This window comes from Carica papaya, chromosome 4 (genome assembly GCF_054855325.1).
Source record: "Carica papaya isolate Zhongbai chromosome 4, ASM5485532v1, whole genome shotgun sequence".
Classification (NCBI taxonomy): Eukaryota; Viridiplantae; Streptophyta; class Magnoliopsida; order Brassicales; family Caricaceae; genus Carica; species Carica papaya.
In genome coordinates this window covers 20,465,595-20,483,685 of record NC_142312.1, presented here as the reverse complement: position 1 = coordinate 20,483,685, position 18,091 = coordinate 20,465,595, and the positions used below count along the sequence as shown (strand labels likewise).

Below are 18,091 nucleotides of genomic sequence, written 5' to 3'. Positions count from 1 at the left end.
ATAACGTAAAATGTAAATCAAGAGTAATAAATACAAAATTAAATATAAAATATTCATAATATATATAATTAATACATTAAAGAAAATGAGAGAATTATTATTTTATTAATACATCATTGGAAGTTGATGGCAATGAAAAACAAAGACACATCTTTATCTCAAAACTTGATAAAGAAATCTTTAAGCAAAGTTTTATAAAAATATTAACAATTTAATCTTTAAAAGATAAAATATAAACCTTGAGTTGTTTTTGGATAACTTGTTCCTAGACAAAATAGTAGTCAAATTCAAAATGCTTTGTTCAACCAAGAAATATTGAATTAGATATGAGATAAGCGGTAACAAGTTCACTTAACACTGACCATAATGATAGAAGTTACCAATGACCTTAATAGTAGCTTTATATTCATTTTATGTAGAAGATCATATAATGGTTGATTATCTCTTAACTTGCAAAAAGATAAAGTTGGAGTTCAAGTAAACAACAAAGTTATTGGTAGAGCAGTAGTTAGAACAACCACCCTAATTAGCATCATTGTAACCAAATAGATGACGAAACAAATCGAGTATGGTTTATCTAACATACCATAGAAGGCTTTTCATAGCATCATAATAATCATATGGGTGGATTGTGTATAAACAGACACTGTTTATTGATAAAAATAACTAAATGGGTTTTGTCAAGATGACATATTATAGTGCATCAACCCCTAATAGTATCATCTAAGATCATAGTAAGTTTGATCTCCAGTTTTAATAAGAGCATAAATGGAAACTATTAAAGTATAATAAACTCTTGAGTTACTCATGTTTGGTTTTGCAAGTAAATCAAAAAAATATCTTCATTAAGAGATAATTAACTCACTATTTTTATACATAATTTTTAAACCAAAGAAATATGAAGTTTTCTAAATGTTTAATAGTAGATTTTCGCTTGAAAGTTGTAGATGGTTTAACAAATAGTAACAAAAGAATTGTCTGTTATAATTATACAATCAACATAAATAATAATAAAAATATTAGTCGAGCCACATTTAGGGATGAAGATTGAACAACTTTTTGTTTCTTGAAATAGAATCAATTTACTATAAAAAATATATTAAGAGATTAAATCATGCCTGAGGCGCTTACTTGAGACCATATAGCCAGCAAAAATTGTTAGGAAATTTTTATCCACAAAACTAGTGGAGTGTGTTATATATACTTTCTCGTCAACATGTCCATAAAGGAACACATTAGAAATATCTAACTGTTAAACATCTTAGTAAAATGAGACAAAGACATTAATGACTATTTTCACCAAATTTAAAATTTGGCTATAAAAAACTATTTCACCAAATTCAAAATTTTTAACAAGATAAATACCTTTGATTGTGATATCTAGATATTGATGACTAAAGTGATTACAAATAGGACCAAGATATGAATAACTATTGGACAAAAAACAAATTTATCAATGATTATGCTAAAAAAGAAGTTAAACCACACAAAATTTTGAATTATACATATAGTGGTTAAGTGTGAAATAAGAAAAGAAAGAGAAACATATTGTCAATGATAGAAGAAGAAAGAGAATTAATTAAAATTGATTACAATACCACAAACAAATTGCTAAAACTTAAAAAATTATTAATCCATGAACGAGTAAGATAAGTAGATGCCTTGTAAATTAGTAATTAGTAGCCTCATGAGGAATAAATGGGTGATGGGCTCACCTCCTAAGCATGTGGATTGACAGAGGTAAGAAAAAATTGGCAAAAAAAAAGAGGGAGATAAAGAAGTTGATGGACTTAAGGAGACCTTCGTTGGAGTATGGAATTTGGGAATTCTTTTTGGAGGGATGGGCGAGGTGATGATGGGGGAAGGAAAGGAAAAGACTTGGGTGAAAAGATAGTGAAAGGGCCTGGTTGGAGTTGAGATGCGCTTTTATAAGTTAGGCCCAAACAAATTGGGCTCGTTGTCCTTTTTAGGCTTTCATGGGGAGTTAAGAATCGAGGGCCCTTAAAGTTCTTTAGCATGGGAGCACGTGGAGGCAAACGAGTTAAAGCTAGATAAAGTTTAGATAGTAGAATGAGGATAAGGGATTATGTAAAACCAGTAATTGAGAGCGACCTAGGACTACAAATAGTTGGAAAAGAGCTTAATAGAGTGTTGGACACCTGAGATGATGGTAATGAGTAGCTATTTAAAGTATTAAAAGAGAAAAAAGATGAGCGTGACATGAAAGGGAAAGGGAAACACTTACTGAATAGAGCTGTAATATAGGAGAACATGTAATAAATAAGGTAATCGGAATTTGGAGGAGCATCATATATAATAGAAGTAGGCCCAATGAAGGACTAGGCATATTGGACCAGGATAAGATGGAAAAGATTTAAAACACCACCTAGATTGATGAGGTTGGGATTTGGTGTAACAGAGACTTAACTTTATCCAAGCTTGTCAATAAGGAAGTAGAAGGGAATCGAGCTTTATCCATGGCCCGTAGGGCTTAAGGAATTTGCCTTTAAGAGATAAAGCCATATTAGATTTATGGATAAGACATGATTTGGTTTCAAAGAAGATTATATCATAATTATAATAAAACTCATAAAGCTTTTGATATCAATTTTTTTTTTATAATTCCTCCTTTGTAGTTAGAGTAAGAAATAGCCTATAAGAACTATTTAAAGCTAAAAATAATTTTTTTCACTAAATCTATATATTTAAGAGTACTTGTTAGAGAACTTATCTGGGTAGTATTTAAAGACATTCATCATATAAAGAAGTAAACGTTTAATTTTGACCCAAAGTTTATTAATTAGAAATCTAGATTATCTGGAGATCAAGTGAGGAGTACACGACTTCAAAATAAGAGGTTTAGCCTTAATAGAAAATGACCTCCTTTTAGAGAATATTTTCCTTAATACAATGCGTGAAAGATAAAAAGAAAAAGAATTAGGCCAAGGGGATGACTTCAAAAACAATAGACGATTTCTAAATGTCTGACATAACTTGAAAAACAATCTTAGAAGATATAAGAGTACGATAGAGTAATTTACCTGATAAGGCTTAATTCTATTTATGTTGCATTAGCCATGGTGAAATTCCAAGTCATTACATGATATTGACTTGTTACTAACATACATGACTGCCTAAGAAAAATTAAGAAAATAATGGAAAGCTAAACAAGAAACTTAAAAATAATAAATAATTATCTTTAAATTTAAATTAGATATATATTTTTATAATTATTTATATAATATATTTAACATATTATTATATAATTATATATTACAATTATAAAAATGAAAAATATATATATATACACTCTATGGCTAGAAAGTTAACATCTATTTTTCATAATAATTATTTTTACAATATGAATAATTAAATAATACAAATTAATTATTTTAATTAATTTCTATATCCCATAGATATAATTTTTAAAATTTTACCAAAAAAAATAAAAAAAATTGAGCTCTTTGTCTGAATTGATACCTACACATGCATGAGAAAATCACAGGCATTTTATGTGTGGTTGAAACACGAGCTTTGAAGTTTCTGTGTACGTATTTACATATTACACAGACAGATAATCTCCTTTCAGAAAAGCAGCATGCTGCCACACTTCCTATATATATAATATATATGTATATTTATTTATTTAAAAGCTGTATGTAAACTCAAATCAACCAGCCATGAACTGATAGCAAGTGAGGGGATGTCGATATCCATGGCCTTGCTTTCTCCGCCTCATCCTCCCACATCGCTCTCTTCTACCTTCTCCTTCAACCCTTCTTCCTCTCCTTTCTCCTCCAGGAAACCCTTGCTTCTCCTCGCTGTCCCCAGGGCTTCAGCAGATAATGGACCTGGAACTCCTGTCTCCTCTGCTACTACCCTCGAAGCTCCCAACAAGGTTGAAACCTCTCTGGGATCAAATGGCGCCGCCAAATTGGAGGCAGTCACTGCTAAATTTCAGGATTCGAGATGGATTGGAGGGACTTGGGACTTGAAGCAGTTCCAAAAAGATGGAAGTACTGATTGGGATGCGATTATTGATGCTGGTGAGAGTTTTATGGCTATGGCTTTTTGATTTTTGATTGGATTTTCCCTTTTTGGTTCATTTCATCAACTTGAACTTTTTGGTTCGTTTAATTTAATTATTAAGTAAGAGTATCTGCTTACTAATGTAACTACGTAAATGAATTTGGGTATTTAAAAACCAAATGTAGCACGAATTTGATCCTTCCAACTTTTAGAATCCTCTAAGAAAAGGATGATTACGTGGAAGTGATCATGAGTGTTGTGAGATGGAAACTATAAATAGCAACTACAGAAGCTGAATGGATGAGGATGCGCCTAATTTATGTAATTAATTGCAAATACTTCAATTTTCCTTGTAATGCATTTGGCTTGCATGGAAGTAGTTTCCCCTGGTTGCCCCTGGTTTTTTGCCTTTTGGAGGTGAACCAGCTGGAATGGCTAATAATACACTGTAACACATGCGGGAATCTTACTCGTAGATGGGTAAGGAAGGAAGATAATTTTTAGTGACTATATGGAGAAAACAATCTTGATGGTTCTTGGTCTCAAGTTACTCAGGAAATCATTCTTCTCTGACCTGGTTAAGTAGAAGTGTCTTTTCAAAAAATCAATTTTGTTTCATGAATTCAAGTACATGTGCTTGGAGATAAGCAATATGGTACACCATGTGTTATATTAATTTGTCTTTGAAATGGTCATCTTACAAGATACTTCAAATAACCATTAAATTTTCTTAATGAAGTGTGATAGCACCTTGTTGTAAGTGCATTTTACACGAATCTTATCTTCATTGTTGATTTTATGGATCTATTTTTTTTGTCTTTCCCTTTCCCGAAGATAATATCATTTTGAGGGATGAACTTGATTTCCTGCATATTAGTGGTAAATGACTTCATCTTTGCTTCACCATCGGTATTTGCTTGTTTTGCCAAATCGTCTGTGTATTTACCAGTTTGCAGTACAATAAAACCTTTTCCTCTTAAGCATCTAAACTCCACTGAGTACATTGTAGTTGTCTGGATAAACACTGGGAGATGACATACCATTATCACTTCCGCTGCCTGTATTTTCACTCTTTTAATCGACATGCTACCATGAATTTATTTTATATTTTTATACTTCCATGAGTCCCTTGATATCTACTTGATCTACTTGGATTATTCTTCTCAGAGGTTAGGAGGAGAAAATGGTTCGAGGAGAACCCAGAGACAACCAGTAACGATGACCCTGTTGTTTTTGACACCTCCATTGTACCTTGGTGGGCATGGATGAAGAGGTTCCATTTACCTGAAGCTGAACTACTTAATGGTTTGTGCAGATCACTGGTCTTTTTTGTTCATTATTATGGGTCAGGAAACTTCTCGAGTGGCTCATTTTAAACTAACTTGTGCTGCTTCCTGAGTTTTATGCAGGACGGGCTGCGATGATAGGGTTCTTTATGGCTTATTTCGTTGATAGCCTCACAGGAGTAGGACTGGTGGATCAAATGGGAAATTTCTTTTGCAAAACGCTCTTGTTTATCGCTGTTGTTGGAGTGCTAGTCATCCGAAAGAACGAGGATATAGAAACCATCAAGAAGTTGCTGGAGGAAACGACATTTTATGACAAGCAATGGCAGGCAGCATGGCAGGACAAGAAGTCAAGCGGTTCCAAGTATGAATAGTTTGTACCTTTTATAAAGGTCTGCTTTCTTCATATCCTTGGTGTGCTTAGTGTAACCTGTGCTATCCGGGTAATGCTATTGCAGGGTAGATGTTGGTGAGGTTTAGTCCTCAATTTCTTAAATTTTATGCAAGATGTTTTTAGTTTCGGTGGTGATCAATAGTCCCCAAGTTTCTTAACTTTATGGAAGATGCTAGTGCGATGTAGATCATAGCGAGTGTCAGTAAATTTCTTAAATTTTATGCACTATGTGTAGGTTGTAGTTAGGGAATGTTCAATTTCTCTTTATAAATTATCCTATTGTCTTTATTTGGTTTGAAATTTGCAAATCAACTTATGCACAATCGCATTGATTGCACATCAACTTCTTATCTTTGTCTTCAGTCCATTATGGACCAGCATGAAGTGATTTTTTTATTATTTTTATCATACAAAATGAAAGGAACAACTTATAGAATAAAAGAAGCAGAAGGGTAGAAATGATCAAGCTTCCCAAGCCCTCAAGAGCAGAGATGTCCATTCACAGATTGCAGTTGTGAGTTTGACACATTCCTTTTAGTCATGGAATGCCTTCCTCACGTACTTTCTCACCTAACACCTCACATCTCACTTTCTCCTCCTCCCACATGAATCCTTGAATGTTCTGTACCATACATACATATGCCATTTACCAGGTTAACAAGTGAACCGTATATGTATTATGTAGAGATGTGTGTGAATGTGTATGCTTTCTGTTACCTGAACCTACTCAAAGTAGCTGACAGTTCCACAACGCCTTTCTTGGACAATATCTGCACCAATGGCATTTTATTTTCTAATGAGTGATAAAGAGAGTTAAACTCTTGCCGATGGGATTGTTGATTATCTCTTCTGCTTCTGGGTCTGTTGGGAGATTTGCTCCTTCTATTATTAACTTGGCCTTGACGTCAATGGCATTTTCTCGTTGAGCAGAGAGTGACAAAATAAGAATAAGATGGGAATGCAACAAAGTGTGAGATAGAGAGGTTTATGTGATAGAAGTATATATATATATATGTATGTATTATATGTATACTTGTTGAGAACTCCACGAAGTGCAGATGGAACAAGAACATCACATTCATGAACAAGAAGTTGATTTGGGTCCATGGGATCTGCCAATTCAAATTTTCAAAGCTTGGAGTTTCTCTATGTGCTTCTTTTCTCACTGCTCCATTTGTGTCAGCACTGCAATCACTTCACCCCCATTCTCATGTTTCAACTTTGCAGCCCAAGATCCCACATTTCCAAAACCCTAGGGAAAAAAAAAGACATGATATATTATATTATACAATAGATATACACTCTCTCTATGTCAAACATCATGTTGATAGCCCACACCTGTATAACAAATGTCATGACAGCAATTGAGTATTCATATTCAGCTAGCAAAGCCTCCGTTGCAAACACAAGTCCAAGTCCAGCTGCAGAGTCTCTAGCTTGTGATCCTCCAAGCTCCTTCGTGGCAGCAAATATAACTAAAATACTTGTATTTGTACATATATATGTAGGAACATGCAGATGTTGTAATTACTGAAATACTTACAATTCGATTTCCCGTAAGAAGTGCGGGTGAATGGCCAAGAAATTTTGAGGACTCATAAAAATCCATGCCTTGTCTGCCCACAATTGAAATAAAGTAAAAAGGAAAACAAAAGAATAGAATGAACTACATTATAATATACATGAATATATGTATATATATATATATATACATACACCTTAGAATCAGTTCCCATCTCAAGAGCAGGAACATCCCTGTGAATCTAGAGATGACTCTAATTTCAGAGTCTCAGCAGCCATCTGTTAACTTGAAGCCCTCTTCCGAACCCTCTGATGAGTAGACACAAAGAGGACAGCTACAAGCCTCTGAGCATGCTGAAGGCATGAATTTTCAATCCTCAAAAACTAGTTCAATTACTAGAATAAGTTTGTAGCCTTTTTTTTAAATTTCAAACTGGTTTTTACTTAAATCATATAATGATGAAACAACAAGAGTGAGATTACTTTTTGGCTAATACCCATAAAATTTATCCCAAGATTGTTCATTCATTCTATGTAAATATGAGAGTTAATGTCTCTAGACACATTCTAACTAGGCTAGGGAATGCATATGTAGAGGTAACCATTGAATATTAGCTTGGTAAATGCTAATTCCATGTAGGTAAGTCACCTTCTATGAAGTTGGGTATGGCTAACTAATTTTCTTGATTTTGAATACTTAAGAGGCCTACAAGTTTCCGACTTGAAACACAAGTTTTCCTTAAACTAAGAAGCCTATAGCTCAAGACTTTCTGTAGGATCTTTGAATCCTCCATAACATAATTAGAATAAATATTATGTCTTGTTCTATTGCTACCACACGGGTATCGATTATGAAAACCCTGATAATGTAACACTTCGTGACTGGAAAACTTGTTAATTGCTCTACATCATTTTCAAAAAGATGGAAGGTATTAAGACTAAATCAGCCCCACTACCCTTTGGATCCCTCATGTCCCTTATTGCCATATTACACATAGATGTGGAAATTCTATGTAAATAAAAAGGCATTGAGATCCTCTCAAGTAACATCTATGATCATTTAGCTCTCAAGACCATGAAACCCCAATTAGCCTCTACATGTCGCAAGAAACCAAAGATCAATTATAGCATGATTCAAACTCCTGGTACCTCGCATCAAGAACTTGATAAAGCACATCTAATAACTTTATAGCCCTCAATTGCATCCATAATTGTGCTGGAATCTCCACTTAAGTGAACTATTGAACAAAATGATAAACTGATAGCTAAAATAAAGATCCTCAATCAAAACTTAAACTCATAGGTGTGAAATTCAAATTTGATAAAAATCCTTAATGATAAAATGATCCATGATAAAACTTTTGTGCTTAACTTTTGTTTGAATTAACATGGACCAATATGGGTTGTAATATTTATGGAGACTGCTTGTCCACTTTACTTTGTTGATTGTTGTGTAGTCCCTCTTAATAGTATGCTTTTTTATGTATGTATTTTGCTACTATGTTTTCTTCATACAACCTTGAATATATTTCACAAATCTCTTTAATGTGGAATACTTCTCCTGTTTGCCTATGCTTAAAATTCTTTGGAAATTCATTTTCTAAATTATTTGGCTAGCACATGAATTTTTATTGTTACTATTTATATTTTGATTTCTATAAAGAAGAAGGGCGAGAAATATTGGAGAAAAATTCTTTCACTGGTAATACTTTTTGATTGATGATAAAAAAAGGGAGAAATATCATTATTTGTAAAGAAATATTGGTAATGGTAAAGCACTATAGGAAAGATTAAAAAAAAAAAAATTGCTGAAATTTTAATTGCTCAATATCTCACGACTTAAAATTGCCTTAAAGTTTTGTTAGAGATATATGAATAGATGATGGATAAAATATTTCTTAGTTGTACTTTAAAAGAAAGAATACGAAACACTTGTTAAAGGGGAGATATCTTAAACTTAGTAAGGGAGATATTTTTTAAGATTATCTAAAATGCTTTCTTATAAGATAAATATTGTTTTGAAGAAAATAAGGTTTGCCATCCATAAACAAAGAGATTGTTGAACAAAATGAATTATGTTATTGATTTTGATAATGACATAAACTTACTTTTGTGCTAACAATGTCAATTGAGTTTTAGGCTAATAAGCGCGGTATAATACAAGAAAATGAAACATATAGTGAAAGATTGCAAGGGCATCAACTAGGAAAGAGAACATATTAAAGATCAAGCGCAAATCTCGTACAAGATTTGTTCATCATTATTTCAAATTAGGTAAGTCATGGTTAATTGCTCAAGAGAATTTTTTCTGATTTTTAACTCATAAAAATCCCTTTAGAAATTGTGCTTTCCATGAAAATTATTTTAAGAAAGAGAATTTGGAACACTGAACACACCCCCCATCCACAACCAATCTTCTCCCGGACCTAACCAAAATTTGCTATAGAGAGTTCCCCTTGTCTTCGGAGTCCATCATAGGGTTGACCGATGGCTTTTTCTCTATCAATATGAGGCTCGTAAACTCTAAAATATTTATTCTTATTGGTAGAAAATCTTTTGATATTGACTACGAAGGCAAAAACCAGGAACAATCCCAATGAATGACTCTTATTGGGGAATGAGCTTGAACATATCAGAATCAATTGAGGGAACAAAGGTATTGTCAGCGCCGATTCCAATATTATGATTCTACATAGGGTTGAAAGGTTAGGCAACAATTCCATTGATTCTAAAATTGAAGAATTCAGGTCCTTTATTGACATAATTGATCTTAATGATTTGTCTCTTAAGGGGAGTAGGTGGACTTGAGAAATCCAAGGGAAAATCCTTTGTTCTCTAGAATAGACAAGTTCCTCATTACTTCTGATTTATTGTGAACATCACCTGATATAAATCAGAAGGTACTGTTTAGGCCAACATCTGATCATTTTCCTATTCTGTTAGTTTTCGATGGCATTCAGTGGGGCCCCATTCCTTTTTATCTCGACAACAAATGGTTAAGCCTTAATAGTTTCAAATCAATGGTGGTGGACTGTTGAAAATCCACACAGGTGAAAGGGACCATCAGCTACAGAATTGTACAAAAACTCAAAAAATTAAAACAGGAGATAAAAGCTTGGGTAAAAATTAATGGCAAAAAAGAAGAGGAATGTATCAATGACATGCTTATGGAGATTGACTTGTTGGACAGAAATGAGGAAGATTCAATCCTTTCTCCTGCTAACAAAGATAAGAGAAACGCCCTAAAATCAGAGTTGGCTAATTGTCTTTAAATGGAAGCCATATCCTGGAAGCCAAAATTCAGAGAAAAATGGCTAAACAATGGTGACAAAAATACTAAGTACTTTCATCTATTAGCCAACCATAGAAAAAGGGTTAACTATGTTGAAGAACTCATGATTGAGAACTATATTAAAAGCAATGAAATCCTGAGGGATAGTGCCAGAAATCACTTCTAGAAATTATACACTGAAGAGTTTGATTACAGACCAAAATAATATAATCTCATATTTAACAGATTAAATGAAAAGGAGTGCACTCAATTGGAGGAGAAATTTACTAAAAAAGAAATTACTGCTTGTCTGCATGATAGTGATGAGGATAAAACCTCCAAACTTAATGGATTTAACTTTAAATTCCTCCAAACATTTTAGGATATCATTAAAAGCAACATCATCGAATTCTTCAATGACTTTCACAACCATGGCTCTTTTATAAAATCTCTAAACTCAACTTTTCTTGTAATGATCCCAAAGAAAAACAATCCCAAACATGTTAATGACTTCCGGCCAATTAGCCTCATAAACTATATCTACAAATTGCTTTCTAAGGTGTTGGCTAAAAGGTTATCCAAGGCTCTCAATTCTATCATTAGCGATTACTGAAAGAATTAAGGGTAAAAATGAAAAGGCTGATAGAAATGGATAGGTGGACCGCCCAGATCAAAACTCTAAAATGAATGATCTAGATTTTCCTTTTCTGTTTAAAGGTTGAGGACAACTGGTGGTCTCTGATGATTCTAGAGACCACCCTCATCCTCTTTTCATTTTTCCCTATATGTATATATATTCCCAAGGTTCCATTTAATAAATACACAGCAGAAAATTAATGAGCATTAAATGCTCTCTACCTTACCCGGTTAAGTTTTTTTATATGATATCAGAGCAGTGCCTGTAATAAGTACTAATTCATCCGATTTCTACATTACAATATTATCCTACTGCTCAATGGCAAACCCTAATACAGATGTGTTGACACTCCTAAACTCAGACCAGTCTGGAATGCAACTTGTCACAACCACACTTGATGGATCTAACTACTTGTCTTGGAGCTGAGCCATGGTGATCGCATTGAGAGCCAAGGACAAACTCGCCCTCGTCGATGGTAGATGCAAAAAGCTCGAACCCGGATGCAGTAGAATATGAATAATGGCACAAAATAGATAGCATGGTGGTGTCTTGGATTTTGAACTCGATGAACAAAGAGCTCGCTAGCACCTTCTTGTTCACCACATCAGCAAAAAACCTGTGGGATGAAATAAAAGAAAGGTATGGTGAAAGCAACAGACCTCTGTTGTATCAACTAAAATGTGAAATAAGTTCCATCACACAATCCCTTTCTGTCACGGCCTATTATACAACACTCAAAAGGCTATAGGATGAGTTAACACACCTAAGACCCTTACTTGCTTGCACCTGCCATGCTGCAACACAACATAGTGAAATAGACAATAGTAACAACTTAATCCAATTTCTAATGGGTCTTAATGACTCATACGACCATGTTAGAAACTAAATGTTTATCATGGAGCCCTTACCTAGAGTGAATAGAGCTTATTCCATGGTGATTAGTGTTGAAACACAGAGAGAAGTACACAATAGTAACGCACCTGAGGGGACGCCCGCTACATTTTATGCTAACCTGAAAGACAATACAAAATTCCAAACCGAAAAAAGGAAAAGGACAGCAGAAAATGCACTTATTGTAAAAACACAGGGCACATGAAGGACACATGCTTCAAGCTCCATGACTACCCAGAATGGTTTACAGAACTCAAAGAAAAAAGGAACAAAGAAAAAGCTAATGCAGTGGCAAACAATGCCCCTGATAACACCAAAATAGAAGCATTCAACACAAACTGGGGCATAGAAATGACCACACTCATACAACAAGAATCAGCAAGTACATAAAAAATCAAGGAGCAAACACGGCAGAATCAGTAGGTGCGTGGGCTACTCTGGCCCCCTTGGTAAACAACTTAAATGCTCTTTTTTACATGCCTTTAATGACATAGGAACATGGATAATAGACACAGGTGCCACATCACACATATGCCATGATTTCAAAATGCTTTCAAAACCCGTAAAACTAGAACCTGCAGTGCTTGTCTCGCTACCAGACAGAACCACAAGTCATTCAACCCACAAAGGAACCATAAAGCTGTGTGACAACTTAATTCTACAGAATGTCATCTGTATACGAAAATTCACTTGTAACCTTATTTCTGTTAGAAAACTAACCCAAGCTTCAAATACTTACATTTTATTTTATCCCAACCATTGTTTTGTGCAGGATTTGACAACTAACAAAATATTGAGGAAGGGAATAATAATGAAAGGCCTGTACACCATGAGTGAAGACATTGACCCTAACAAAACATGCATAAGCCACACCCAAGAAAACAACTTACAACTATGGCACAAAAGACTCGGCCACACATCCACAAAAAAAATTGATCCACATTCCCAGTCTAAAGTTACCAGGTAGTGCAGCTCTACATGATTGTGAAATATGCCCCTTGGCAAAACTACAACACTTGTTTTTTTCTAAAAGTTTCATCAATACTAGTGACATTTTTAGTCTAATACATGTTGACCTTTGGAGACCATACCCGGTCAATTGTATCTCTGGTGCACTTTATTTTTTAACCATAGTTGATGATTTCTCAAGAGCCACTTGGACTAATTTATTAAAAGAGAAAACGAGTGTATCAAATACCTTGAAATATTTTTACAATATAATACAAATCCGATTTCAAAAAACAATCAAAACAGTTAGGACAGACAACGACACTGAGTTCATAACACTTCATGCAAAATCTTTTTTCAAGAAAAGGGAACTGTGCATCAAAAAACCTGTATATACACACCACAACAAAATAGGGTGGTGGAGAGGAAACATAAACACCTATTACAAATTTCTAGGGCGTTGATGTTTGAATCAAAACTACCAAAAAGTTTTTGGGATGAAGCCATACTGACAGCCACACACATAATAAATGTTTTGCCAAGCTTAATTTTAAAATGGAAAACTCCTTATGAAATTTTGTACAAAAAATAGCTGGATTATTCAAACCTAAAAGTCTTCGGTTGTCTATGTTTTACTACAAATGTCACCCATCAAAAAGACAAGTTTGAACCTAGGGCTTTAAAATGTGTTTTCTTAGGGTATGCACCCGATGCAAAGGCCTACAAATTATATGATATAACAAATAAAAAAACGATTTTATCAAGAGGTGTCATATTTCATGAACATATTTTTTCACACCAAACATAACACTCTAAACCAGATTACCATGATACACGACTGCCAATACCAAGCGACGACACAGTAACTACACCTGAAAACCAGTCACAAAGAAGAAAAGAAATTCCCTTACCAACCATCATTCCCCAAGAGTCTGAAGTAAGGAGGAGCATCAGGGTGAGAAATAGGTCTGCCTGGATGGAAGACTTTGTCGCCCATATCACTGAACAACCTATGTCTGAATTCCCCTTCCTCATGTCCACCTCACCTACATACAATCATGGCTATGTTAATTTCATTGCACAAGTGTCTATTACAAAAGAACCAATGTCATACATGGATGCTAAAAGGGACAACAAATGGGTTAAGGCCATACAAGCCAAGCTATCCGCACTAGAAGAATATAAATATGGAAACTAACTACACTACCAAAAGGGAAGAAGATAATCGACTCAAAATGGGTGTATAAAATAAAATACAATGCTGATGGATCAGTTGATAAATACAAAACAAGACTCGTAAGTAAAGGTTACAACCAGGAGTTTAACATAGATTATCATGATAACTTCTCACCAGTGGCCAAAATGGTCACGGTTTGACTACTTTGACCAGTATACCAGTTAAACATTAATAACGCATACCTACATGGGTTTGTGGAAGAGGAGCTATAATTAAAACCTCCAGAGGGCTACTTCAAGGCTAGTGAAGGGCAAGTCTGCCGTCTAACCAAGAGCCCGTACGACCTAAAACAAGCGGGTCGCTACAAGGAGCTCACTTCAAAGCTCCAATCTGTCGGCTTCACCAAGTCAGAAGTCGACCACTGTCTATCCACAAAAGGAACAAAAGAAAACTATGTTGCTGTTGTGGTATATGTGGATGACTTAGTTGTCACGGGTCCTAATGATGAAGAGATTTGCGAAGTTAAAAGCGCCATGAATGAAGCCTTCACAGTCATTGGATGACTTACTTGTCACGGGTCCTAATGATAAAGAGATTTGCGAAGTTAAAAGCGGTATGAATGAAGCCTTCATAGTCAAAGACCTCGATCAAACGAGATATTTCCTCGGAGTTGAGATAGCTAGGTTAAAAAAAAGGATCTACATCAGCAAAAAAAATACACTAGAGATATTCTCCAGAATACAAAGATGGAAGATGCAAAAGGAAACCACTTTCCCCTACCTTCCAGACTAAAACTAAATACAGAAGAAAGAGAAATCTTACCAGATTTGGAGAGATATAAATGCCTAATCAGCCACTTGCTTTACCTCAACTTCACCAAACCCGATATAACATACTCCACCCAACACCTCAGTCAGTTCATGCAACAACCCAGACGGCCGCACCTCGACGTTGCACTATACGTTATTAGGTACTTAAAGCAATATCTGGAGTAAAGCACCTTCTTTCCGAGAAAGAATGATTTTAAAGTTTAAGCCTTTTGTAATTCGGACTGGGCATCGTGTCCGATGACCCGTAAATCACTCAGGGACTTCTGTATCTTCCTCGGGCCTGCACTAATCTCCTGAAAAATAAAGAAATAAACTACGATGAATAAGTTTTTCGCAGAGGCTGAGTACAGAAGTATGTCATCCATGCTATGTGAAGTTTAGTGGATAACTTATCTGCTTCGAGACTTTTAAATAATACCCCACTTACCCATAATATTGAACTATGACAACAAAGCCGCCGAGCATATTGCAGCAAATCTGGTTTTTAACGAACGAATAAAACACCTTGACATCGATTACCACATAATTCGCAACCAGGTTCAAAAGGACTTCGTCGAAACGAAACATGTCACCTTGAGGGAACAGTTCGCCGATCTTTTCATAAAAATTTTAGAAACTTCAGCACATCATCTACTTCCGTTCAAGATGAAGCATCTGCAACAAAAAAGTTCAAATAGTCAAAGAAGAGATAGTGAGGAACTCGAAAAGCCAAAAGTAAACTGACTTCATCTTGAGGAGCAAGTGAAAAGAATTAAGGGTAAAAATGAAAAGGCTGATAAAAATGGACAGGTGGACTGCCCAGATCAAAACCTTAAAATGAAGGGTCTAGATTTTCCTTTTCTATTTAAAGGTTGAGGACAACTGGTGGTCTTTGACGATTCTAGAGACCACCCTTATCCTCTTTTCATTTTTTCATGTATGTATATATATTCCCAAGGGTCCATTCAATAAATACATAATAGAAATTAATGAGCATTGAATGCTCTCTACCTTACCCGGTTAAGTTTTTTACAATTACCAACATGTTTTTGTTTTTGGCCAACAAATTGTTGATGCCATTTTGATTGCTAATGAGATTGTAGATGATGTGATTAGACATAACAAGGATGGTATTTTATGCAAACTAGATATGGAAAAGACATTTGATCATGTCAATTGGGAGTTCATTAACTACATGCTTCTTAGAATGGGTTTCGGTGGAAAATGGAGATGTTGGATTAGAACATGTATTTCTACTGCAAGCTTTGCTACTATTATTAATGGTGGACCCTCATCTTTCTTTAATGCTTCTAGAGGCTTAAAATAAGGGGCCCCTCTATCGTCCCTCTCATTTATTATTGTGATGGAGGCACTAAACAAACATTTTAAAAAAGGGAAGGAACTGCAGTTCCTAAAAGGAATCATTGTTGGCAGCAAGGAGAAAAAAAAAGGAAATTTTGACATCTCTTTTTTGCCGATGACACACTTATATTTTGCCCACCTGATATCCAATTTATGATTTTCTTAAGATGATTACTCTTCTGTTTTCATATTGTCTCAAGTTTAAAAATTAACCTTCATAAATTAGAATTGGTGATGCTAGGCAACAACGGATTGAGTGACTCTTTTGTGCAGGTTATGGGTTGCAAAAAATCCATTTTGCCTATCTCTTATCTATTGTTCCCCTCAGTGCAAAGCACAAAAACATCACAAGTTAGGATCTAGTCATTGAAATGGTTCACAATAGACTTGCCAATTGGAAAAGGAAATTCCTATTCAAAGGAGGTAGATTGACATTTATCAAAATCACCCTCTCAAACCGCCCAATTTACTATCTATCGGTGTTCTATATTCCTGTCAAAGTAGCTAAAAAATTGGAAATAATTCACTGTCACTTCTTATGGGGAGACAACGACAACACTAAAAAACTTCACCTTGTTAAATGGATTGATGTAAAAGAAGGTGGTTTAGGCCTTTGATCTTTAAGCACTCTCAATAAAGCTCTTCTTGGGAATTGGATTTAAAGATTTTGGAATGAGGAAGACATTCTTTGGAAAAAGGTAATTTACTGTAAATGGTTTAATGACAACCCACATGACCTCACCCGCATTAAAAATTCCACTTATGGGTTGAATCTTTGAAAAAACATCATGAACCTTAATGATAACACCTTACAATGCTCTAATTGGACCCTTGGCAAGGGTAATAAGACTAGATTCTGGGAAGACATTTGGTGTGGTGAAGAGAATTTCCAGTCAAAATCTCCTCTCTCTTATGCAATTTATAGTAACAAAAATTGTCTGGTTGGTAATATGTTCAAGAAAGGTAATCCTGGTGGGTAGAATGTTAATGTTACCAGAAATCTTAATTATTAGAAAGTGAAGGAATATGAAACTTTGCTCCACACAGTGAATAACTTTCGGCTCTCATCTCATGAGGATAAGCTCTGCTGGAAACTGAAAAAGAATGATCAATTTTCTGTTAAGTCCTTTTACCATCACTTGAACCAGTCCAACAATAATGTTTCAAAGGGCTTTCCTTCAAGAATTATTTAGAAATCAGGTGCCCCTCCTAGATTCTCAATTTTTGCTTGGGGAGACTGCATTGAAAAGGATTCTCACTATTGATGTAATACTCTTAATTAATTAATTTTAATGTAATTAAAATTAATATATAAATATATATTTTTTAGTTTTTTTGAATTTTATTTTAATGTAAAAATGAAGAAAATTAATTGGAGGATGAAATTGAAAATAATTTTAGGAAAAAAAGGTGAAAATTTAGGTTCTGTGAGTATTTTTGAAAGAAAAATCAGAAATCGGGGATCAAAATATAAATTAAATAAATTGTACCATGTAGGATGCCCAATTAGCAACCTTGACAAACTGGAGCACGCCACGTGGAAAACCACGCAGACGTGATGCCACGCGGGAGGCCACGCTGGCAATCTACGTGCTCGCGATCAGACGGTCCAGATTCGTTCTTGCGTGCACGAATGACCCGGATTCATTCCTTTCCCAGATGCGATCGGACGGTCAGATTTAAACGCGGTGAATGGTCTAGATCCATTTTCTATTTAAATGTAATCGGACGGTCTAGATTAGATCGTGATGAACGACCCATATTCA

At 34.8% G+C, this 18,091-nt stretch overlaps 1 protein-coding gene across 1 annotated transcript; it reads left to right on the top strand.

Moving 5' to 3' along the window:
* The first annotated feature begins 3,624 nt into the window (after nt 1–3,624).
* LOC110810876 (light-harvesting complex-like protein 3 isotype 2, chloroplastic) lies at nt 3,625–5,997 on the top strand. Its single transcript, XM_022037177.2, has 3 exons — nt 3,625–4,046; nt 5,197–5,334; nt 5,439–5,997. Exons 1-3 carry the CDS (start codon nt 3,704–3,706, stop codon nt 5,687–5,689), a joined length of 732 nt encoding a protein of 243 aa, XP_021892869.1. The 5' UTR covers nt 3,625–3,703; the 3' UTR covers nt 5,690–5,997.
* Nucleotides 5,998–18,091: the final 12,094 nt, after the last annotated feature.

What these genes read in the sequence shown, in the direction of transcription:
- LOC110810876 (XM_022037177.2), top strand. Translation starts at nt 3,704, where the DNA reads ATGTCGATATCCATGGCCTTGCTTTCTCCGCCTCATCCTCCCACATCG. An exon ending in GGATGCGATTATTGATGCTG is followed by an intron (nt 4,047 to 5,196) that starts GTGAGAGTTTTA and finishes TATTCTTCTCAG; the next exon opens with AGGTTAGGAGGAGAAAATGG. An exon ending in TGAAGCTGAACTACTTAATG is followed by an intron (nt 5,335 to 5,438) that starts GTTTGTGCAGAT and finishes AGTTTTATGCAG; the next exon opens with GACGGGCTGCGATGATAGGG.